At 41.1% G+C, this 25,291-nt stretch overlaps 2 protein-coding genes across 7 annotated transcripts in view; one reads left to right on the top strand and one right to left on the bottom strand.

Moving 5' to 3' along the window:
* Positions 1-19,499, top strand: part of si:ch211-186j3.6 (neural-cadherin) — a 266,619-nt gene extending 247,120 nt beyond the window's left edge. The window contains exons 36-37 of the mRNA XM_018697417.2: positions 14,009-14,163; positions 15,652-19,499. Coding sequence (XP_018552933.1) covers positions 14,009-14,163; positions 15,652-16,281 — 785 coding nt within the window. The 3' untranslated portion in view covers positions 16,282-19,499. The remainder of the gene's footprint in view (positions 1-14,008; positions 14,164-15,651) is intronic.
* The window catches only part of dpy19l3 (dpy-19 like C-mannosyltransferase 3), a 60,064-nt gene continuing 54,038 nt past the window's right edge, over positions 19,266-25,291 (bottom strand). For all 6 annotated transcript variants that reach the window (XM_018697421.2, XM_051076272.1, XM_018697419.2 and 3 more), the window contains one exon: positions 19,266-23,386. In XM_018697421.2, coding sequence (XP_018552937.1) covers positions 23,183-23,386 — 204 coding nt within the window. In that variant the 3' untranslated portion in view covers positions 19,266-23,182. The remainder of the gene's footprint in view (positions 23,387-25,291) is intronic.

The following is a 25,291-nucleotide window of genomic DNA, read 5'->3' as shown; positions in this document are numbered from 1 at the left end:
TATACTGTATATTGTATGTTGCCACACTGTACAGTGTGGCTCCATAATTTTTTAAACCCATCTTCCACCACGGTGTAATTTTAAAACCAGTTTACCCCCCAGATACCAACACCCCTACCATATAACTACAGATATTACATTATTGAGATAGGAAAAAGAGGATGATGATTATGCTGCTGCCACCATCGTGCTTCACTGTAGGGATGGTATTAGCCAGGTGATGAGCAGGGCCTGATGTTCTTTAGACATAGTATTCTGCCTGAAGAGCTCAATTTTTTGTCTCATCAGACCAGAGGATCTATTTTCTCATGCTCTCAGAGTCCTTTAAAAGGTGTTTGGTAAACTCAAGTGGGCTGTCAGATGCCTTTTACTTGAGAGTGGTTTCTATCTAGCCACTTTCCATCTAGACCATAAAGGCCTGATTGATGGAGTGCTGCTGGGATGGTCGTCCTTTCAGCAGTGTCTCTGATCTTTGCAGAGGACTGCTGTGACTCAGTTTGGCCAGACAGCCACTAGGAAGAGCCCTGGTGGTTCCAGAGTTCTTCCATTTTACAATTATTAAGGCCACTGTGCTCTTGTAAACACACAAAACTTTGGAAATGGTTTCATACTCTTGGCCTGATCTATGTCGCACCATGATTTTATCATAGAGGTCTACAGAGAGTTCCTTGGACTTCATGGCTTGGTTTTTGCAATGTGAATCACTGGACCTTATGTACACAGGTGTGTGCCTTTCAAAACTATAACAATCAGTTCTTTAATAACACTTTCTTAAGCCATGTAAACGTAAGCTTTGCTAGTAGTGGCTCTTCTTTGGAAATCTTTAAAACTCTTCTTAAATCAGATTCTTGACTTTGTGTGTCCCTTTAACAGTGAACTGTATTATACAGCTTAAAGCCAGTAACCATAGTTAAGTGCTAGGGTCAACCTTTTTTCACTGATAGGTCAGAAAGTCTGGGGATGAATTGGTTAGGTTAGGGCTATAGCTGCTAACTTCTGCGGCGGCACTGTACGAGCACTTCCTCTGGCCTGTGGGTAGATGGACTGAAACACACTATATATTGTTAAAATCTACATTTTTCTGTCTGCCTGCCTGTTTCTGCCTGTTGAATATTCATCAGCCTGTACCTTTAGCTCTGTGTTCTTATTCCTAAAGGATCCTCTGCTGAGAAAGCGCCTCAGGCACAGTCGTACACAGAGAATGAGTTGTCAGTACAATGACATGTTCCCCTTGTTTAATTGAGGACAATACAACAGAACAGTAAAGAGCAGTATGAGACAGAGCTCAGTACAAGAGAAGAAAACAGATCAGAGAAATACAGAATAAAACAGGACAACGCACAATACCAGAAGAAAACAAGAGGGAGCTGAAAAGATTACAAAGTGGATGCAGTGTACAAAACAGTGAGATAAGGGAAAGCAGGAGATATGTAGTGCTGAGAAGGATGGTGTCAATGTCACACTGCTGCTGGCCATGTCTGCTTGTCTCATTGGTGATTCAGAGGGCACCTCCTTCCCACCCTGAGACCAGACAGACAGAGTTCAAATGTTCATTTCTCCCTCTCTTCTGCTCACTTCTATTCCACAATATCTCTGTTCAAACTTGGCTTTGGGCTCATATAAAATGCGACATCCGACCTTGATCCTGCTGAGGCTCAGTTCTGTTTTAAGTGTTAATTACTTGATTTGTAGGCGTATAAGGTTCTGTTTACCCAAACCTGCAGAAATTGAGATCAATGCTCCAGGGGCTTTGGTAGTAATTTCAATCGGTAGAGCATTCCTCGCTCGATCGGTCAAGTGTTTCTCACTCTGAAATTTAAGCAGGAGCAAGAGACTTTTTTTTATAAGGCCTTCATCCAATATTGCCTGTATGGACTCCAAATGTTTGAATAGCAAGAACAAAGGGAGGGCAGCAACTCTCTGAATGCAATGTGGAATAAAAATGGGCTGTTCTTTTGAGAACGCTGTTATCAGTGAAGATTGAAGACAAAACCCACTCTAAAACTGAATTCATTTTAAATCATTCCCTGTGATTCAGTTGTCCAGCATAGTGTGGTCAATTTAAGTAAGGATCTGCTGTTGTCTTTTATGAAGCAAAATTGTGCAATTACCATGTCATAGCCATGTAACTGAAGTGAGTCTAAATTCTTAATTCATGGTCTCCAGAGGATGAATATTAACACGTCTGCTAATCCCCTTTGTTTCCTCTTTTTTAGTACAACCACAGCTGTATAGTAACATGATCAGCCAAGATGGTTAACATTACAAGCTAAATGTCAGCATTGTCATTGTGACCATGAGAACAAAACTAAAGTTCAGCCTCATAGAGCTGCCAGCATGATGACTGTAGACTGTCATGTTAATCAGTAGAAAGGAGGACAATGGTTCAATAGGATCTCCCACATTCATGCTGCGTTCCATTTACATTCGAGGTTGGAAGTCAGAACTGGGAGTGACATGAGCTCTGAGTTAATGGCATTCCAGTTGAGAAGTTGAAATAACATTCAACACTCAAAGAGCCTTTGTAGTTGCTCTTTTGAAGTATGAATGACTTCAAAACAAATCTGCACTCACCTCACACCTGAAGAACACCTCAGTTGTTAACATTACATTTTAATGCAAACACTTCAGAGTGTTCTTAAAACATGGTTCAAATTTAACTGTTAATAAACTGTTGAAAAAAAAGAAACATTAAGCCATGAATGTGAATCGGTTCAAATGTATCTCAGACTAGCCATTGTCATTGCTAGCAGTTGTTAGCAATACCAGTTGATGATAACACTCTACATGGTATCTTGCACATGCAAACAGCGTAGCAACAGTTCTTGCCTAATGTGAAACAAATGAGACAGAACTGCTATAAATAGTAAAATTAGCAGTGTTCATTACTATTGATGCGAATAGCAGCCATCTTGAATTGTTATGTCGGGGTTTTAGGTGTTTTTCCATCTTTTCAAGTTGGAAATCCAACTTCAGGAGGCGTTCCAGTTGAAACTTCTGACTAGTAACTTAGAACTTCTGACTTCTGAGTGCAACTGGAATTCACAAGTAAATCATGAAAAAATAAACATGACTGATGTAGGTTAAATGGAAAACATTAATAGCAGATAATATTGGATGCACTGACTTTGCCATTTCTTATTAATGTAGTTGAGGTGATGCACCTAGTCTGAACAGTTTGGTCCAAAGAGAAGTCTTGGAGTTGCTCTGTTACTTGTCCATTGACTGTACTGGGAGGCAGAGAGATGACCCAGTGACAGTCCTGATGGTGCTCCTCTGGGGTTGTGAGTTCAGAACAAAGTTTCAAGTTGAGAAATGTCAGCACATCTACACACCATGTCAAAGTCCAATGGGCTGTCTCTTGACAATATAAATGATTAATAACCAAGCCTTATGAATTTATCACATAGCTTGAATATTGATTTGGCACTCAACAATGTGAATTCATTTATTCTGCTTGCTTATTTTGGTGTCTCCATGTTTGGAGCTATGTTTAAATACCATCCTCTCTTCACATGCACCTCCTCACCTTTGTGTGTTTTCATTTCTCCCTTTGAAGATTGACGTTCCATATTCGTAATTCAATTTATTACTGTTGTTTTGACATTGAAATACTCGCCTGTATTTCTGGAACCATCCGGTTGTTTTTCTTGTTCTTTAATCCATTCCTCCTCCTTTCCTTTGCTGAAAACACAAAACAGGTTTGATACATCTATTTTATAACAACATACAGAAGCGCTGTGAGTAAATGACAGTACCTTCTGTTTCATTATTTTCACTTGAAAGGCAAAGTTCAGTTCATTGTGAGATGAACTGTTTATTTTAATTAATCTGTGCACACTGAGAAATTAGAAGTTTTAACTAAAATAAAAGATATATAAATTCTATATTAACTCTTATATTTTTAGTCAAGCTGTGATTACATGTTTAGAGAGGAAAATATATTTTATTTGAAAAGGATAGATGGAGATCATTAAAGAGTATTTTAAAAATTGAAAATAAAATTGAAAACAACTTGTCACCACTCCACCTTTTATCACTCTCCACTGGCTCTCTGTTGTTGCTCAGATTCGTGTCAAGTTCAAGTCACTAATGATTGCCTACAGAACAGCCAGTAGCACAGCACCAACTTACCAACTTTAAAGTTCCCTTATTCAGGACTAGTCCTAACATCACTGTGAGACAGGAACACTCTTCTCCTGTGAGGTCCCTTGGTGGTGGAAGAAGTTATGAAACTAGATTCGATCAGCAGAATCCCTATCTGTCCTCAGAAATTGCTTGAAAACCTCTTCTGAGGCATATATGTGTGTGTGTGTGTGTGTGTGTGTGTGTATTCATGTACCTGCAAGCCTTGTGGCTTTACTTGTCCCAGTGAATTTTTTCTTTTTTCCGTAAAGACTTCTTGTTCTACTGTGGCTTGGATTGTAAGTCATTTGTATGTCACTTTGGACTTAAGTGCTTGCTAAATGAACTAATGTAAATGCAAATGTAGAAACTTAGAATAGAAAGTTGGAAACTTTTTCAGTGTTTTGTGTCATTGTTTGCCATTTGCTACTCTTTGTAGCTGTAATTAGGTGCATTCTTTCCTTGCAGTTTGTCAGCTTAAACAATAGAAAACCATCAGAAAATGATGGTTGAAATGAACTGAAATGAAATGAAATGAAGTTGATGTTAGATACAGTCAGGGTGGGGGTGATGGAGTATGAATGCTTGGACAGGACCCCTTGGCGTCTCTTTTTAACGCACTGGGTACCCCTTTAGTATAATTCTTCAAAGTGTAGAGGCAATATATTTTTTGCGCTACATGTGTTAATGGCAGCTAAGGTGCGAGGGTGTGGCTGAGATGGATGGTGGGCATACAAAGTGCATGACTGTCATGGTTTTAGTTGAATATAAACAAACAAGTTGTGTTTGAAGTAACTGTGGAGTTTTCTCTGTATTAAACCAGACAGTGACCCTCCCCTGATCTTAACCAAATGCAACTAACCATTAAATAAATTGTCTGTGAACATTTTAGTGATACATCCAGAGTCATTCATCACCATAGCAATCTCAGCCCAAATATGACTTCTCCTTGAGACAGCAGCAGACATGGTCGCCATTCACTGAAAAAGGACTTGACTCAATTAAACTCTACCTTTTCATGAGGGTAGATGACAAGAGGTAAAGTGAACTTAATGTTCAGTTATTGATATAAAAACAGGAGAAAGTGTATCTAAAAGGCTTCTGTGTCATTTGTGGTGAATTTGTGATGATAAGCAGTCAGTTCAGTGATTACTGCATTGATTCTATCACGCCAAAGTGCTTCAAGATGAAAATATTTCAAGGTTTGTTTACATAAAACAGGCCTTAATCTGGCTGCATCAAGTTATTAACATGAATTCGAGATAAATGAGAATCATCACTTCTTCTTCCTCTCTACCTATGACTTGGGTTGGTTCTGATAGCTGGTTCCATTCTGGGTTTCATTTAGCATCTAAATTAACTAATTTCTTGTTGTATCTTAGCTTTTATCTCTTCAAAAACAATGTAGAAAGCATTAAAGTAGCAGGCCTCTAACATGTAGTTTGCACCTAACAATTTTTGTCCGTAGAGCATCAAACTGCAGCAAATCATACTGACTCTACTTAATGAACCTCTTCATCCTGAGGCCTATTTTTTTCTGCCTCCTGTCCGAAATGACTTACCCAAAATAAATGGAGTATATCTTCCCAACTACAAGGGCTGTATGTATAATCTTGGTCTCAAAAGAAAGCTGTTTTCGTTGAGTTTCTCGCCATCATTTTGGTATGTTACATGTTAGGATTGGTGCTTCCTAGCGTGCGCATAGATCGTCTTTACTGGGGCTCTCGTGTTAAACAGGTTAACATTATTTCTCTCAGCAACCCCAACCTGTGCCCAAAAGCCAAAGTGAAACTTGGCTATTTGAGTTAATGTGTTCAAACATTAGCAGAATACTGTTGTAGAACTATAGTCCAACAAGGTTTGACAGTGCAATGTGATCTGCTGGTCAGCACATTATTGACACTGGTGTCAGCCATGACAGAGCTCTCTGCTGAAGAGGACATCCTTGGCCTGCTCCTGTCAGTGCCCATGTGCCCTGTGCAGATCTGCTGCAGCATGCTGTTTCTGAGTGGATGGAACTATGACTTTCTCTCCTTTAAATAGTTTGCCATCACATTGTGATTTCACCTTTTAAGTTTCAGTAATCCAGAAGGGTTGAAGAGCATTTCCTTCCTGTCCTCCAGTCATCCTGACTAGACTGTGAGTTGTGGATCTTCTGCAGCCGCTGTTTTTATCCCCGCAAATATTCTGTCGCTCGCTGGCAAGGCTGCTCATGACAGCAAGGACTTGTTCATCCATACCTTCACTCAGTGAGTTGTCACAGTCCTTCAGCGGCTTACTGGATAGTGCGTCTGCCGGAGAGATGTCTTCCCCTGGCAGCGCTGGATCTCAGTTTCATATCGCTGCAGCTGTAGAATCATTCCTTGTAATCATACTGGAGCAGCAGAGATCGGTTTCTTTCATATAGATTCAAGGGACTTGTGGTCTGAGCTGTGACTGTCCTGCTGTACATGTTAGTATGGGAACATTTACAGACAAACGGCAGAACAAAAGCTTCTTTTTCAATTTTGGCATAATTTACATCTGTAGGTGATTTTAAAGGCATACATCACTGGTTGATCCTCTTGCCTCAAAATTGCTCGTTGTGGCACCTTGCTCTGCCATGATCAGCTCTTGCATCTGACAGAAGGCTTAGTTGTGTTGTCCCAAGTTAAGGACCTGGCATTATGGTATTCTGACCCCTGATAGACATGGAGAAAACCTGACCAGGTAATCTGACCTGGCCAGGACCGTCTCCCTCCCTCCTTGGTTCTGTTCTGAATACCCTGAAATTTCTTTGGGTCTGGTTGGATCTCCCCGCAATTGAGTTTGTGCCCAAAATGCTGCTGATTTCACAGTGTCAAAGACAAATGTCTTTGGTTCTGCGTTTGAGCTGGCATGTGTGTGTTTGTTTTCTCTGCACAATTACCTGAGAGTGCACATGTGGGTGATCTCAGTTTAACATTTTTAAAGAACCTCTTGAAAGTCCACACATGGATAACATTCTCTGTAGCTTCAGTATTGATCTTAAACTTAATTTCATCTGACTATGAGCCTTCAACATCTGCAAAAGCTTGTTCATCTGTTTCCCCTATGAACAGTTGCTCTGTTTCATATAAACTATCTGGCTCTATTGTACACATCAAGTTTGGCTTATGTCACTGTCCTGAGCGACATGCTTTGGCAAAGTTATTCAGTTTATGTTACATTTAAACATCTTTGTCCCTTAGAACAGCTTGGACTTGGTGTTACCGCGACTGCTATGCCTAGTATAGTTGTATAGTTATCTCTGTTGTAACAATGGCATGTGTACAGGACATAATGTATAACTTCTATGCAGTACGAGTGCAATAACGAGTGGTAGTTTGTCTGATCAAGGGCAAGCAGATAGTTTTACAATAGTTACTGAAGTTGCATCCATTTTAATTCACAATCTTTTTTCATGAGAGATCTGGCTAAAACTGCAGCCTCAAGATAAACACACACAAAAAAATCTAACAATCACCTTACAATGCCCAAAAGCACTGTCAATTTCACTTAAATGATAAGAGTAAAGTCAATCTTTGCTGTGTAAATGCTCCAAACAGCAGTGGTCGGACGGCGCAGCAGAAAGCTCAGGGGCCAACCTATTTTAATCTTGACTAAACACGGAACAGACAGCCCCTTATTGAGTCTTCCACCATATCCCTCTTCATATTCTGCAGAATACCCAAATCTCTCCAGCTGAAAGTACATTAATACCTACTTAAGTCGTGCAGAGCTGGATGTACTGCTGAAGAAGATGTGAGCACATTATGATCCACCCAAGCAATATAAGTCAAAGATAATTAGTCTGATAGGGAAAGTCTGCTTCTCCTGCTGAAAGAAGGTGAAGTACATGTACAAGCTCATGTGTGCATTCAGCCATAACAGTCTATGAATTTTAGGAAGATGCATGATTAAAGATATTTTGATATTCATGAAAATATGCTTTAAACTCTTCAATCATGAGGCCCCCCCTGCAAAAGTAAAGGGAAATAAAAAAGCTTTATACTTTGTCTTACAATAGGCTATGTCAAAAGAGAAGATGGACACACATACACACACACACACAGAGAATTAAAAGCACTGCATGAAGTTGGGAAAAAAAAATCTATTATGAAAGCTTGCATCTGGACTGTGGAAGTTCACTATAACTTCACTGCCTGTTTGTTTGCTGTTGTTAAATATATCCCTGGGTATGTATGCGGGGATGAAGGTCTGTTTGTAGCCACATCTGTGTAGGAGAGTGGCAGGAGGAGCAGTGCGTTAAAGACAGGATACTACTAGATAGATAACGAGACCTTTGGAGAGAGGAGAAACTAGACAGAGACACTAGGCACAGTTACCTTGAGAAAATGAGAGCGGAAGTTAGAGAATAGATGTTGACCAAGCTGATATATTGGGCAAATATTGTCCGTGGATAAAGTATTTTATCAAGTTTCTTTGTTGGGTTTTACTGTCCTGTTACCTGAGTGAAAGATACAAACAAAAAATACAAAATTGGGGACACATTTAGTTACAGTTTTTTTGGCACAGATAGTCACTGTTGGAATTGTTTGTGTTCCTAAACAGTGTGAGAGCTGGAGAGAAACTCAACACCTGCAAGTAATCAGTGAAATGTAATCGTTCAACCCTATCATTTTCCTCTAGACATAGCCATTTGATGCTAGGAACCAGTGAAAACCTCATTGCACATATAAAGGTTTAGAGAAGATAATTAGCAGCGATGTGTTCATGGTGGTCTTAAAACAAAACTGTATCAGTCAAATGCAGCCACACAAAAAAAAAAGAGCGACAAGAGGAAAAGTAGTAATAGATTGAGCACATAGAGACAGATGGCTGCAGTAAACAGAATTATGGTTTGATGAGACTAAAATCCATACTATATTATTGACTTGTGATGACGTACTCATAGACACTGATCTCATTGCAGGGCAGCTCGGATATTGATTGTCTGACTGGAAATCCCATTACACACACACTCATTCAGCGCCATTTGAACTGCTCAAGGTACAATGGATTTCCCTACTCATCAAGCTGCAGCAGCAGGCCATCTCCCTGTGCATCTGGTCTTAAATAAAGGGCAGAGTGGGGGTTTTAGGAAGTCTCTGCAGGAAATTCAATTGACATCTGTCTTTTCATTTTGAGACATTTTCCTCTTAGTAGCTAGTCTTTGCAAAAGTCATCGGGAATTGGGACATATTCCCTCAAAATCAGGTCATTTTAAGCAGTTTTTATGACTGGAGCTACGATATTTTCAAGTTAATTGGTTGGGCTGATATTTTGAGGAGTGTGTGCATTATCTTGTGTGGTGCAGATAGCCCAAAGCATCTGCTGGAGATCCAAGAGGACCTCAGGGGTTTGACCTAACGTCACAGTTGTTTTTTAAAGGCCAGTGGAATCAATAGAAACTCACCTTTCAGGAGGGGTAGAGGGGGGTGAGTAGAGGAAGAAAATAGTTACAGGTGGTTAAACGGAGGGAGGGAAAGTATTAGGCACGAGTGCAAGTTGAGAGAGAGAGAGTGAGAAAGAAAAAGGAGTGATGGTCAAAGAGACCATGAGACCTTTGAGGCATTGTAAACAAATAAACACATTATCTCTCTCTCTCTCTCTCTCTCTCTCTCTCTCTCTCTCTCTCTCTCACACACACACACACACATACACACTGTCAAAAATACCGATCAAATTCTCCATTTCTCTGTTTGCCCTCTAGAGAGGGCCTTTGAACAGAGCAGATTCATCTTGTACACCCTGACCTCCAGCTTCCTTGCTCACTTCCCCATGGAGCTCACACTAGCCACTTCTTCACACACACACACACACACACACACACACACACACACACACACACATATACACATATACACATGCTGCTGAGCAGATGGGAGCAGCAGAAAGAAAGTGTAAACACATAAAGACAAAACCTTCACCACCATACACCAAGCAGCAACACACCTGTTCGTTTTTTAGCCTCAGTATTTCTATGGGCTGTCTTTTTTTTGCCCTCATATAGGCATAGGCCCTAATGCATAGAGGAGGAGATTGAGGATATTGATTTATGCAGTACAGTATCCCACACATCAATCATTGGCTTATTCATTTGTTTTTTTATTTTCTCACTCAAGTGAGACAAAGAAAGCCCGTTGCCTGTTTGCACATCCACACAGCCTACGGGATATACAGCACATACATGTACACCAAAACAGAATTTCTAACCATTCATCAGTTGTTATTATCACTTGATTACATTGCACTGACAAGAGTCATCTCCCCTGATCGCACCAATTAACTTTGTGAGTACTAGTGATGGGATGAAAAAAAAAAAAAAACACACTCACAATAAGTTGATCATAGGGAATTTTCATTTTCATCATCAGGATAATCGTGAACGGGGATAATAGTTAATATCCCCATGAGTGACTTACAAAAAGCCAACATAGTCCTGTATTGATTTATTTTGAACTGCCACAAGGGGGAGCTGCATCTCTCCAGTCATTTCACCATGGCTGAAGGCTAGGGTAAAATTAACTAGCGTTACTGTTATTGTTACTTAACGTAGCAAGTGTTGGTTCTGGTGCTGTTTTGGTCACCGGTGAATTAAGCTAACGTTAGCCAGGTAATGTTAGCTATGTAGCTAAACAGCAAATAGCTCTACTTTCTCAGACCAGAGCGGAGCTGCGGTCTCCAGTGAATTGACTGAAATTTAATACAGTTTTTCCTGTAATGTCAACTGTAACATTAATGTGGCCACAGCCCATAAGGAACAGTTCCAATCAATTAAAATGAGTTTTATTTGACAGAAAATCCATCTTCTCATTTGACGTAGCCTGTTGTAAGATGAAGTATAAAGTTATTTTCCTTTGCTTTTGCAGAGGGACCTCATGATTTATAATGAAATATAAAAAGGATGTTCAATAATAAAAGATGTGTCCTATCTGTGATGCAACAAACATATTTGTTTCTTACCAAAAGATAATGTAAAGTGATTTCAGTGTGTTTTGGAGGCATTTTAAGAGTTTAAAGCCTATTTTCCTGATGATGATGTTAATCACAATCATTTTAGTCAGGATAATCATGATATGAAACTTTCATATCATATTGTGTGAGTCTGGACAGACCATGGATGTACTGTAAACTGCAACTTGACTGGTTGGTGGAGGCATACAACTGTGAGGCGATAATTCTAGTTTTTCTGTCTTTGGGAAACTTGGGTCAGCCCCGCTGTAAATGAGGACCACTGCAGTCGGGGCAGGAGATTGAACCTGTGACCTTGTTTTTGCCAATTCACTGCCTCTCTAACATCAAGGCCACTCTCCTGCAGCAGTCAGCTACATGTGTCTTCTGCCAAAACAAAAGTCTTGTCTTTCACTTTCTTTATCTTTTCCCCCTTTCTTGTTCACTGTCATTAAAAGTCATAATGCCACTCTAAAAATGAGACAGTGAATCTCTTGAAACAATTTAATCTTATAAATCTGTCAGACACTGGAGTTGTGGTAAGAAGGGGGACAAGTTGACAGTAAATGAATATTGATTTTTCCTTTCACACTGTGCAGCTGCTTTCTGGTTGAGTGAATTTACTCTTACAGAGTTGTCAGAGGGTGGGCTGTTTAATGGGGTGTTATCAATTCACAGGGAGTTTGATTGCCGTCTGCTGGTGTGCTTACATGATAGATTGGCTGCTGCGTTTTAGTTGTGATGTAGAAGAAAGACGTGTGGATTAAAAGGAAAAAGCAGAGGTTGATGGAGAAGGAGAGACAGGAGCAGTTCATGTTTGAAAGATGTGTGAATTGTTTCAGATCACAGATTTTTCATGGTGATGTCTTACCGCAGATTAATAGGATTTGAACAGCTGAGGTATTTATAGTGCTGCCAGTTAAAATCGTTAGCGGTATGTGATTGCTGCTGTTCTCAAATGTGATTAAACGCAGCTCTCATATGTACAGTCTTTGCGGGGAAAAAAAAAATGAAGATAACGTATGACACTAATTTGGTTCAATTAATGACATGTAGTTGTAAATTATTAAATATTATTTCAACTTTGTTCACTCCAGATTCTACAATTTGTTCCTTTTGCGGTTCTGCAGGGAAATAAATCCTTTTGATTTGGTTGTTTGATTTGAGAGAGAGAGAGAAAAAAGACACAGCTGAATTGAAAGGAAAAAAATTAATGGCAGAGTGAAACAGTGAGAGTTTGTGTGGGTTTAAAGCAGGTTAATATTATGGAATGGCTAGTGAATTGTGAAGCGTTAACTAAGGCAAGAGGTGATAGGAATGAGACAAGACACAGGGGATTTGTTAGATATCTGAAAAGGTCACAGTAAATCTAGAGCGGGAAATACATGCAGATTGGTTGAACAGCATGTCTCTGTGTGTTCTGCCTACGATCTGCTTTTTACTAAAGTTGAATCACCTCAACTTTTCTTCTGAAATGAAACTGAAAGCAATCACTTTTCCAAGCTCTTCCACTTATTTTCTCCCATATGCATTTTTTAATTAGTGTTAACGCCTCCTGCAGTCTTAGAGCGTCCATGTTAAATGTGAATAATTCACATTTCAAAACGGTCAGCTGTCTAATGAAACGTCCGGCCATCATCAGCATTATTTGATGTACTTAACAACCAGACACTGTCAGAAATATCTGCTGTGCCTCTAATGTAAAGCTCTGTCATGTATACACACAGAAATACTCTTAAGTAATGAGACGTTCGCAGATGTAAAGGAATGAGAATGCAAATCCTAATTTAGTCAGCATTTTAAAAAGCTTCATGTGAATATTAGCTTTTTTTAAAAAAACTTAGATGATGATGATGTTTAATTCCACACATAAGATCAATATGATGGAGAGGAAACTTTAACCTTTGACCAAAAGAATGTGAATGCAGCATTTTGATTCAGTCCCATCACATGAATATATTCCACTGTTATTCACACAATTATCTTATTGCTTTTTAAGACACTTGTGTTCTCAAAAGAAAATAGAAAAGGAAAAGAAAAAAAACACTGAAACAAACAAACAAAAAGTATACATCAAGAAGGGTTCCTGTGGTGAATAAAAATGCTAAGTGAGAGATCATTCAAACAAAAATAAAAAATAAAAATCTCCCGGCGTCCAGCTCCATCTGTCAGTTCTCAGTAAATGGCCAAACAAAATTCAAAAGTTTACATAAGCCTAAAAAAAACAAAAACAAAGTATAAATATTTGTATGAGTGATTGTACATTCATGTCTCTTTTATGTGAGTATACTGTATTTATTTATGGCGCTGTTAAATTCATTTTTATTTACAGAGAGATTGCAAGGAAATTCCTATGGTGGAAAGCTTGAAGTTGAATAAAAATAAACAATAATAATAATGATAAATTAAAAAAATAAATAAACACACACGAAACAATGGTAATGATAGACAAAGTTAAAAAGTAACAGGTGAACACTGTGGAGAAGTCAGCAGCTAAACAGAAAGGAAACCAAGACAGAGATAAGAGGAACTTTGACTTTTCTCTTCCACCAGTAAATAGAACAAGATAATAGAATAAGGGGGTGTTGCTTAGAAATGATTTGAGTTTATTTGAATAGAAAGTATGTGTAATGTCCCCCTGTAGTTCTTTTGGAAACACTCCCCAAAATGCTTGAAATATTTCGTGTCAGATATCAGCACTGAAAAAACTTGTTAGTTGGAAACCTAAAGCATCATTATCAGATGAACCCTACAACTTATCACATTTCAGCTCACATTTTTTGGCAAATGATGCTCAAGGCCTACTCCATTAAATAGCACCTCTCTCTGGGGCCGTGCCTTAATTGGCTGAAGGATCCTAATCATTTCATTTGGAAATGCTAATGCGCTGTGCTGATGAACCTCCACCACTGTCTGTTCTCAACTGCAGTGCTGCTGTTGGGCATTTTCCTCTACACTCGCTGGAGGAGCTACAAAGGGCTGAAGGAGGGCGTTTACCACGTCTCAGCCCATCACGATGGGTGGGAGGACATCCGAGAGAACGTCCTCAACTATGACGAAGAGGGAGGCGGGGAGGAGGATCAGGTACGACACACACACACACACACCACACACACACACACATATTTTACCATTGTGGTAAAGCTAGAGGAAGTTACAGAGACACATCTTGTATGGCTACACTCACATTTACACGAAAGCACACAAACAGAACTCAGAAACACACTACTAACATTTATACACTATTGTGTACTCACTATTTAAAAGCATTGTGCTGCACTCTGTACATTTATATGAAGGTGAATTGTTTTCAACTGCACAATTTTTAAGACTGTTGGTACTTTTATTTTGGAAATACTGAGCAGTGGATTGAATGTAGAAGCTTTATACTGGATTTAGTTAATTCAATTTGGAATAAAATCCTCCACTGTGTGTGTGTGTGTGTGTGTGTGTGTGTGTGTGTGTGTGTGTGTGTGTGTGTGTGTGTGTGCGTGCGTGTGCGCGTCCTAGCGTTTTAATTAGGCCCACGCAAAATCCTTATCTCCTCTTTCCAACAGCCACTGTAACCCACAAGCACTCAACAGTACTTAAGAGCTTGCATAATATCAGGGCTTTGATCAAAACAAACACACATGGCCGCTGCGTCGCTAACACACTCTCAGACACGCACACACACACAGAGCCTGCATACACAGATTGCTGTCACACCTTGTCAGTACCCAGGACCCCTTAAGGGCTTGTCCTCCGTACTGTAAATCACCTGCAGTCAAACACATACAAACCACACACACACACACTCAGACACTCAGAGTCCTGATCCCCTGTAGCAGAGCAGATGCTGGAGTTAAATCTCAAGAGACCTGTTGGAAAGCTCTCCTGAGGAATAAAAAAAAACAGCACTTTCCACTCATCACATAATCAGTTTTACAAAGCAACCCACACCTCCTCTGTGTGTCTCATCTCTCTCTCTGTTCCTCCCACATCCCTCTGTTTTTTCGTCTCTGCTGCCGTGGTTACAGTTTTGGTGGAATCACATTAGCACTGCAGTGACTGGAGACTCTGGTTTACAGCACATGTGAAAATGAACGGCAGCTCAACGCACCGGTGTGTAAGAGATGGATCGAATGGGAGACGCCCTTCATCTCCTGTCTGAATCACCTCCACTCATTTTTTTTTTTTTTTTTTTTTCTTTTTGTCTTCATGGTCTCACATACACACACACACACACACACACACACACACACTTAAATACAGAGACAGTCTACTCAAAATTACAGTGACTTATCTGAGACAGTAAATGGAGATAGATTGGAAACTTAAATAGGTGGAACATTCACAGTGAATGTAATGGGGAGAGCTGATTGTATTTCTGCTCTCTCGCTCCCGCATTTCATTTTTCTCTGCTTTATCTGTCTCCTCAAAACATTCAGTCTTTCGCTCGCTCCTCTGTTTGCTCTCATTTCTCCTTTTTAACAGCCTCTGTGCTAACTGGGATTTTTCCTGTGCTTCTGTGCGTGCGTGTGTGTGAAATGTCCTGTGTGTTTATATGTGTGTGTGTGTGTGTGCGTGCAGAATGCCTACGACATGGCCGAGCTGCAGAAGTCCCTCCAGCCGAGCCCGGCCCAGTCGGTCCAGTACTGCCGCTCCAGAGCCCTGCACCACCCTCCTCCTCCTCCCCACCACCACCACCACCACCACCACCTGCTACACCAGGCACCCCCTGCCCCGCCGTCCACCCAGCCGCTGGACTCCCTCAGCCGGACGGCCAGCTCCACCACCCTGCCCCCGTCGGTAGCCTCCACCTCCTCCAATGCCACCACCACCACCACCACCACCACCAGCCTCCGCAGGGACGTCCCCCCGACCAGACTCCCGGCCCAGGGCCAGGCCCGGCCCTCCCAGCTGGCGCGCCGCTCCTTGTCCTTCTCCAGCCAGGACCTGGCCCGCTACCTGTGCGAGATCATCCGCGATGCCGATCAGCATCCGGACACGGGGCCTTTCGACTCCCTGCAGGTCTTCTCCACCGAGGGAGGGGGCTCGCCCGCCGGGTCCCTCAGCTCCTTCAGCTCGGCGGGGCTGGACGGGGGGAGCGGCGGAGACGGGGGAGGGGAGGCGAGGAGGGAGGAGACGCTTGCGGAGTGGGGGCCTCGCTTTGAGAAGCTGCGGGCCCTGTATGAGCGAGCAGAGGCCAGCGACCTCTGAGTTCAGACCAGACTGATCGGACCCTGGAAACTGGGCCTCCCGCCCCCAAAACAATCAATTAGCAGACACTTAGCGGTGACTGAGGCGGGAAAACAGCGAGAGGCCGACTGACAGAGAGACTCGCTCCACACCCTGCACTTGCTGACAACTCACACTGAAGGTGTTATATTTACTGGATGATGAGCCCCGTCAATCAACGTGGTGGCCTAACAGACAGATGAAAGCGTCCCACTGAAAAGAGCCTGTCGCTCTGCGCTCCCTCCTCCTCGGATGACAGTTTTGTAGAAGCAGACATCATCAAACCTCCCAGTCAGGTTAAAGGCTTCAGAACGTAACTCTCTACCCAGGCTACTCATCATGATGGAGCTTAGCTTCACTGTCGGAAAAATCTGTTCCAGTCACAGTCAGTAAAAACCCAAATTTCCTCTATTTTCTAACACTCATTGTGAGTTGTTCTGGGTGAGTGTCAGCTGAGGGAAATGAAAATGTGAAAAAAAAAAAATTTTTTTACACCTGAGCAAATCAGTGCCACATAAAATGTATTTTTAGCACTTTGTTGCTGAATTCAATCTTTGTAAATAAACAAAGGACTCATATATATATATATGTATTCCACACTGCGCTGCTACATGATAAGACAGTGAAGATGAGTGGGATCATACTGAGTAGCCCGTATGATACAGATTGGATTTTCAGTATATAGTGGACACATAGTGTTCTCGCTGCCTGGCTGTACACAGCTTCTGTCAGTGTTTGTACCAGAAAAAAAGTGCTTCAACCGTCATTGGGTTGCAGGGTGAGATTTTTTTTTTTTTTTTTTTCCTTTCCTGGTAATGTGTCTTTCGCTGGGTTGAGTAATTCTGTATTGGTTGGGTGTTTCAAGTTTCTACGCTCCGTGGGTTGTAAGACATCAAGCTTTCTACTTACTACTGCACCCTCGTCTTCATTTGATTTCCTATTCTCATTCACGCTCCTCTGCTGCTCGTTCCTCCTCACCCGAGGGAGGGTGCACAAAAATTCAAACAGCTTTGTAACAAAGAAATAGGAGCGGACGTGCGGACTGCGGGAGGGAGGAAATACTTGCTCTGTTGCTCTGCTCCACGCACGCTCTTCCTCAGGCATACCAAATGTGGCGGCTGCGAGAGACTATTTTAACAGACGATTGCTTGGTAGAATACAAACAATGTCAAATGGCTTTCCAAGGTGACTACTCGATAAAAACAAACAGTAGGAAGAGAAGGATGAAGGAGATTTCTAATGATGATGCATATATATACACCTCTGAGCTGCGATACCTGCTGCCGTACGCAGTGTGCACATATTTATCCACTGTCCCCTCGCTAAATTACCAGATACTCTCGGCTGAAACGGTGTTATAATTGTGATTGTGGAGAAATGGACTGATGGAAAATTGCAGGGAAATAATAACGCTGCAGTTATTATCCAAGCTGCGAATTGTCTGCACAGTGGCAAGTGTTCCCCTTGTTTGGCTTCCTTGTCACATCAGGTTGATGGATCTTTTTCTCTCCCTCTCAATTCCACAAAAAAAAAAGAGAAGAAGTAGGGAAAAAAAAAGACTTCCTGCTGTTGTGGAAACCATGAGAACAATTTGTCTAAAAAGAGCGAAAAGGCAAAGAACAGTAACAAAGGGGAAGAGAAGCGCAGAGTCTGAAAAGGACCTGTTCTTTTCACCTTTGATACGAGAGATGATTACAGGGTAGAGGGTTGAATCAGAGAGCAAATGAAGAAGGGAGGTAGAGAGGAACCATCTAAACAAGTGCCTGGCTCCATAGTGAAATGTGCCACCAGTGCACCATGGAGCGCTCAGTAGCTCCGTAGGGAGCTGCGGAGAGGTGAGGCATGCTGGGAGAAATAGTTTTCTGCAGAAACGGTTTGTTGCACTCAAATGGTTTAAATACACAAGTCACGTGTCCCGTAAAAGCCAACCTGGCTTTTCCTGGCATTTCAGTCACAGTACTCTGCTGGCAGCAGCAGCAGCGCTCTCATCGTGCTCTTTTTTTTTTTTTTTTCTTTTTTCTTTTTTAATTCATTCGTCTTCACGATGGCAGAGCTTCGCCTGTCGGCAGAGAGCAGTTAAAGGGTAGAAATGTGTGAAAACATGTCAGGCCACTAATCCTAATAGGAGCTGATGGCTTGCTGTCATGCTGGAAAAAACCAAAGGATTGCGGGTACTTTCAAAAAAAAAAAGAAAAAAAAAAAGAAAAGTCAACAGAGGAGTCGATTCCCAGATTGCAGCTTTCCAGAAACACACGATTTTCTGGAAATCTGAGGCACCAATGTGGCTTTTAAAAATAAAAGACTTTGGCAGTCAGGTGAGGGTGCAGCATGCTGTGGGATGATGCCTGATAGTAAGACGCACTTCAAGCTTTTTTTTTTTTTTTTTCCTTTTTTTTTTTTATAGACAGTGGGGATTTCCTAGCTAAGGATGTTTTTTTACTCTCCTGTAGAGAGAGGCCGAGCCTGAGCCACGCAGAGTGGTGGAGGATGAAGACGCTTCATGCTTCACTTCGCGCTCTGCAGCTGTAAGGAGCAGTGACTCACTTCCCACCACCGTTCATTTGTACCATAAAACAGCTTCTTAAATGTTGTGTTCTGAGTGCAGACATGTTGTGAAAAAGTTAATGTTTTTACCTCATTTGTAAATACAGAGATAGATTAATTACAATTATCGCTTTTTGCCAAGAAAAGCACCATAGGTTTAAAACTAAAACGTGCAGCTTCTGAGGAAAAAAAAAAAAGAAAAAAGAAATCTAACCGAACATATCTTTTTAATCATCATGACGGTGATGAGCTTTGGACAGTTATGTAAGTGTTTTGTATTTGCTTTGATCTTCTTTTCTCAATAAATTCATTTATTTGCACCAGTGCTGAATCGTGACTGCATCTGTAAGAAGACACTGAATAATTAAGAGGAATGAAAAATGAAGGTTCTGACCTTACACAAGATAAACAAGGAAATTACATTGTTGGAAAAAAAACAAACTTTTATTGATCATACTGTCATTGAACATGGATGCTTCTAATAACTAACACTGACGTTGGAAATTATCGGGTCTCTTACGTGTTACTTCGACTAATGACTTGCTTGGTAAACATTTCTAGTGTTTGATTTCTGATATGAAAAATGTTTTGCAATAGAAAACTCAGCTGTACAACATGAGTTTAGTGGTGTCATTGAAAAAAAAAAAAAAAAAGAATACAGCATAGCAAAATGGGGGAAATGGCCAAAGGCACTCACATCCATTATACAATATTCCTTTTTCAAATAGATTGTTTCCACTTCTGGCAGATTCCCTTGTTGGTCAAATGAAACTGTAACTGTGCTGAACAAGGTGACAGGCTGCTCTTCAGCAATTCTGTAGCCTTTAAAGTGCATCAGTTCATTATGAATCACTTCTGAAGTACCAATGTGCGTACAGTATATAGTGCTCCATCATCACATGTTAGTTGGACCCTCGACTCCATGTAGAAATTTCACATTCATAAATAGTTTCAATGTTTTTACATTGGCACTGGCTCAGTGAAGAGAATGTAAGATGGCTTGTCTTAAGACTGGCACATACAGTTCATCGTGAATAAAACTTATCTTACAGTGAAATCAACAGTTTTTACCCCGAACCTTCAGCACCAAAACTCCCCCCGAACACTCAGCAAAATCACACACACTTTGGCACACTGAGAGCCCCCCCCCCCCAGTAAAGGATCCCCCGCTCTCTCCCTAAAACTTTTCATTTCCCCAGGCAGAAATCTGAACTCAAGTGGCTGCATTTGTTTCAGCAGCATCTACCACTTCTTTAAAATGGGGCTGAATGGAGCGTTGAGCTGAATTCTACATGCGCACACAGGTTAATGGTTTTCTCATTTCCTTTTCATTACAAAAACCATAGGCAGACACCGCGCCTCAGAATGAACTACTAATCCCAATATGTATGGAAATTAACAATGCTGCAAAAAATATTACATTAGTACACTCTTATTAGGCAAACATAATGGAATCACTTCACTCTCAAATAAAGCAATCAGACATCTCCTAAATTAAACATCCAATATGAAGGCAGGAGAGGAGGGTGGGGGGGGAACAAGCTGTGCCGTGCCACACTGATCCAATTGATATGCATTACAATGAGGCCGCACGGTTAACGAACAACACGTTGTCAAAAGCCCCACAACAACAACTGTGTGCAGGAGTGTTCGTGCATCTGCGAGAGTGTGGATTATCAAAGACAGAGGTTCTTATTAACAAGTGTACAAATATAGCCCTGACTGAGATCGGGGGGGGGTGTGTGTGTGTACGTACTGTATATGTATCTTACCCACATGACGGCTCATTGTAGCGGGCAACTCTGACAGGCCAATCAATAATTATCGACACAGCCCCAGCCTTTCAATCACCTCCTCTCTCCTCTGCTCTGCCTCTGCTCTGCTTTCCCTTTGGTTCGAAAGAGGAAAAAGAAAATGAAGAAGAGGTTCAGATCATTGTGAATCCACGTTTTGATGCGCTCTCATCTCTCCTCGGCTGCTGTTTAAACATGAGCCTTTTCTGCCCCCCCACCACCACCACCACCACCACCACACACACACTCACACTTCCTTTTCTAACCACAAAGCCTCAGTTTGATATGCAAGTGTTGGCCCCTCTCTCTCACAAACTATTTTGGATTGCGGCGGGGAATCAGCGTCGTCGTCAGCCTGCTGCAATTTCCTCACCACTTACATTATTCATGTGTGTTTGTGTGTGTGTGTGTGAGAGAAACACAGAGAGGGAGAACAGAGAGTGAAAAGGTTGAGGCTGCTGCTGATGAGAATCACAGAGCCTACAGAAAGAAAAACATGACAGCAATCACAACAACAACAACACTGTCACAAATATCACTTGGTACCAGCTTTGACCTCAGTTTTTACAGCAAAAACACATTTAGGCAGCGGTGGAACCTGTTTACACCCAAGCGAGAATCGAAACTAACAAAATTATTTCATTTTTTTTTTTTTTTTTACATTTTCAAGGGTAATTGATAAAATGTGCCTCACCAAAGAGTAACAACTGATCTCAGTCCAAGAGACAAGCTCATGGTCAAACTTATTCAGTGGTGCTTTTTCCCCAACAGATACCACAGCTGAGTTTGACAACACAATCCCAAGTTAACATCACAGTTTTCATCGGTGGATGGTGTTTACTCTCACAGAGGTGGATCGGTTTCATTCCTTGCACTGCGTGTGATATGGTTGACGGATCTGAAAAAGCTAGTGGGTGGACCTTGAGTTGGGATTGTGTTGTCGCACCATTATTTCAAAGGTCAAGAGTGAACTTTGATGCTTTTGAATGAATACAAACGTGCAGTCGTAAAAGAGCTGTGGATGACATCGTAAAAGGCCCAGACACACCAGAAATTTTGGGGGCGTCCCCAATTAGTTTCAGTGCAGTCGCCATAATCTGTGGATTCACTCGCATCACTTGATATCATCTGCTGAAGTACAAACTCTGAGCAAGACTCAAGGCTACGAACACGTCTTTAGAATAAACTGTGTGAACTTTTAGTCCCATTAGAAACAAACTAAATGGGCAGTTAGCATGCTTGTTAGCTTGGAGAGCTTTTTTTTTTTTCCTCTTCTTCAACAAATTCACTACAATCTCAGGAACAAAATGCCATGACATCGACTCAGGCTGCTGTAACTGACTAGTGCTTAAACAGCTGGAAAGTGTGTTTAGAGGTCAGCAGTTCACCAACGAGCCTGTAAAGTAGTCGCTAAAGCACCAAGCTTCTAAAGCCAAGATGCGCATATTAATTGGCTGTGCTACTTTCTGGTGTGACCGGGCCTTAGGTTAGAATATTTCTCAGTTCGCAACAGCTCTTTTTTTGTTTTTTGTGGGTTTTTTTTTGTTTTTTTAAACTTTGGGGTATTCAGGAAAAGCCAATTCCTTTAGTTTTAATCAACATTAAGCAAATATAGCACATTTAAAACTGGTAGTGTGTATGTTTATCAAATTTGTATAGATTATCTTATCTCTAATGTCTACTCATCTCTACTCTTTATACCTTTAATAACTGAAATAAGTCAGAACTGCAGTGGCAACTTGCACTTTCTATTATATTCAGAAAAGAAAAAGTGTGAAACAGGGTTAAGTTTCAATAGCCAACTCCATCTAAGATCCAGCTCCAAGTTATAGAAAATCCACTGATTTGTTAAGCTCAAGGAAATCTCAGAGCAAATCTTGTATTTTCTCCACCACCTTAAATTGGTAAAGAAGAGCTCAGTATGAAATATGTAATATAGTGCATATCCAGAAAAGAGTATTTCATTCTCAGTCTTAAAAGTGATCAAAACTAAAATAGTAGATTTGTGAAAGGACTCTGATCTAGATAAATGCTATTGAACCCCAAGCCTTGAAACTGAAAACAATTATTTTAATTATTCACAAGTAGCAGTGAGAACTATTTTGATCGTGTCACGATGCTCTGTGCAGAAATGACGATTACTTCAAATCAAACCAAGTTATTAGCAGTTGCTCGTGGTGTTTCAGACCCTGCTTGGTGGTCTGACGGTTGTTTCTGTGTCTGTTTTCGTCTGCACTGGTGCGAGCTGGGAGCAGAGCTGGGTGAACAGGTAAGCAGGACTCCTATAGGTGCTTCCACACTCCGCTAACTAAAACAATCCAGCCCTGAGCTTGAACCAGCCCACTGCTCTAACACCACACACAGAGCCACGTGTTAAAAAAATAATGGGCATGATCACAGCTGGGCTCAGTGCAGAGAGAAGACAGAGGAACAGTGAGGATTCAGTGCTTTTATCTCTTCTTCTCCTCCGACTCTCTCCCCTCTGGCCTCTAACCGGGTTTTTTTTTTTTTTTTTTTTTTTTCTTCTCCTTACAGCCCTGCTCCTGTTACGGAGTCGCACCGGGCTCTGACGAGTTCTTGGCGCCTTTCTTGCGTTTCTTCTTGACCCGGTACACATGGAAGGTTTTGTTCTGGAATGTTCTGGTGAACAGAGCTGTGTAAGCCGCCGTGTCCGTCTTGATGGCCTCGCAGAACCGAGGGTGGGAGGCGGGGACGAGGTCCGGGTCGTTCTCTCCGGGTCCATCCATGATCTGATGGTATAGAGAGCAAGTACGTCACCAACAGCGAATGGCAGAAGATTAACAGTAGTAAAATGTATATATATAGTAAAGGAGCCATATGCTAACCAATACATCATCAAGACATTTTAAATCTATAAATGTAAATAAATACCACAGACAGGGTGATGAACAGCCTCTCACAGGCTCTGATTTCACTTTGCTCTCCTGCCAGCTGGCTGTGGCAGAAACTCTGCAGAGCCAAACTGATCTTTATTCTTCAGAAATAAGATTTCATTTTATTATTTATTATCATTATCTTATATTGATAAAACTTATGCTGGTAGTTTTTAATTAAAACTAACTTGACATAGTGTCTCAACGCAATGTTAAGATTTTGAGTGGAAAGAGGAAGAGCAACGTCAAAAACTTCAGCTACACATAAAGATGCTGCGGTGATGGACGGCTTTTCTTAGAAAGAAAGCCTTAAAAGAAACGAACAATGAATACTGGCTTCTATAGGCTAAAAATTATCCTATTTGCTAGAGACCAAACAAAGAGCTAAGAGAGAATTAATAAGTTTCTCATTTTACATGAAAGATTTTTGTATTTTCTTTTCTCCTTGCTCTTGTCTCCATTTTGAAAAACATGATGGTCTGTATTTGTAAAACAAGAATATAATCAAAATGTGACTGAGGTCGTTTGCTTATGTTTCCAGGACAATGTCAGTCAAATCTGATCAAATCACACCCACTTAGTTCTGATGAGGCCTTTCATTTTATTGTCGCCGTTTGAGTCACTCAACTAAAGAACCACTAAAGTAAACACATAAAGTGTGAGGAAATAAATGATTTGGTATTTATTGAGGTCAATTTAAACAATCTGTTGTTTAAAAAGAAACAGCAGGAGAATGCACGAGAGAATTTGGATCTATTGTTGGTTTCAACTTTCATATTATTTCAACTTTCAAAAACTAGAGTTCAGGGTCACGTGGGGCTGGAACCAATTCCAGCTGATACTGGGCAAAAAGCCCTGAACGCGTCACCAGTTTAGGGCAACAACTGAGGGCTGAACAATTTATAAAATTTTGACCAAAATCACAATTTGTACTGAAGCGAAGACTGCGTTCATCTTCACAACCCCTGACTCTGACCCAGTGGTTAATCACGTCGCATGGTCACAGTCAGAAGTGGCCCCGAGTCAAAGCGACTGCTGTTTACGCCCACTGACAAAAAACACATGCAGGGAAGCTCATGGTGCAGAAAGTAGCAGCTGTGTGTGCAGAGAAGCCGCAGAGGAGACAGGCTGACAACTCGCTACAAACATCCAAAAGTCAGACCAAATTATTTGCGTGTTTTTTTTTTGTTTTTTTTTCAGCGAGCGCCATCTGCTGACGGTGGATCTGCTGGCAGGGAGTCTAGCTATAGTCCTCTCCTCTGTATTTACAGAGCACCAACAATCCAAACCTCAGCCACCAAAAACACAGGGAAATACTGCACTATAACAAATGTGAAGTTACAGTACGTTAAAGTGATGTATGTAGTGAATACTGAACTGAAGCTTGACTTTCAAAAATAATATCGCAAATCAAATCAAATCAAATCGCAATATCTGTCAGAAAAATCACAATTAGATATTTTCTAAAATCGCCCAGCCCTAAAAACAACCACTCACACTCATAAAACCAAACCAGAGCACCTGAAGAACGGACTCAAGCTCCACACAGAGAGGCCCTGGCTGACCTGCAGGTGTGAAACCAGAACATTCTTGCTCTGAGGCAACAGTGCTAACCACTGCACCAGCAGGTCCTAATATTGATTTGTTATCTGCTCAAACTTGGTATTCTCTACATTCATAGTAAATGTGATTCATAGTAAATAATCAATACTCAAGGTTTCAAGATGAAGGCTTTGGATAAATGGGTAGACAGACAGAAAG

Source organism: Lates calcarifer, linkage group LG2 (assembly GCF_001640805.2).
Source record: "Lates calcarifer isolate ASB-BC8 linkage group LG2, TLL_Latcal_v3, whole genome shotgun sequence".
Lineage (NCBI taxonomy): Eukaryota > Metazoa > Chordata > Actinopteri > Centropomidae > Lates > Lates calcarifer.
The sequence above is the reverse complement of the archived record's forward strand: the minus strand, read 5'-3'. Positions and strand labels throughout refer to the sequence as shown.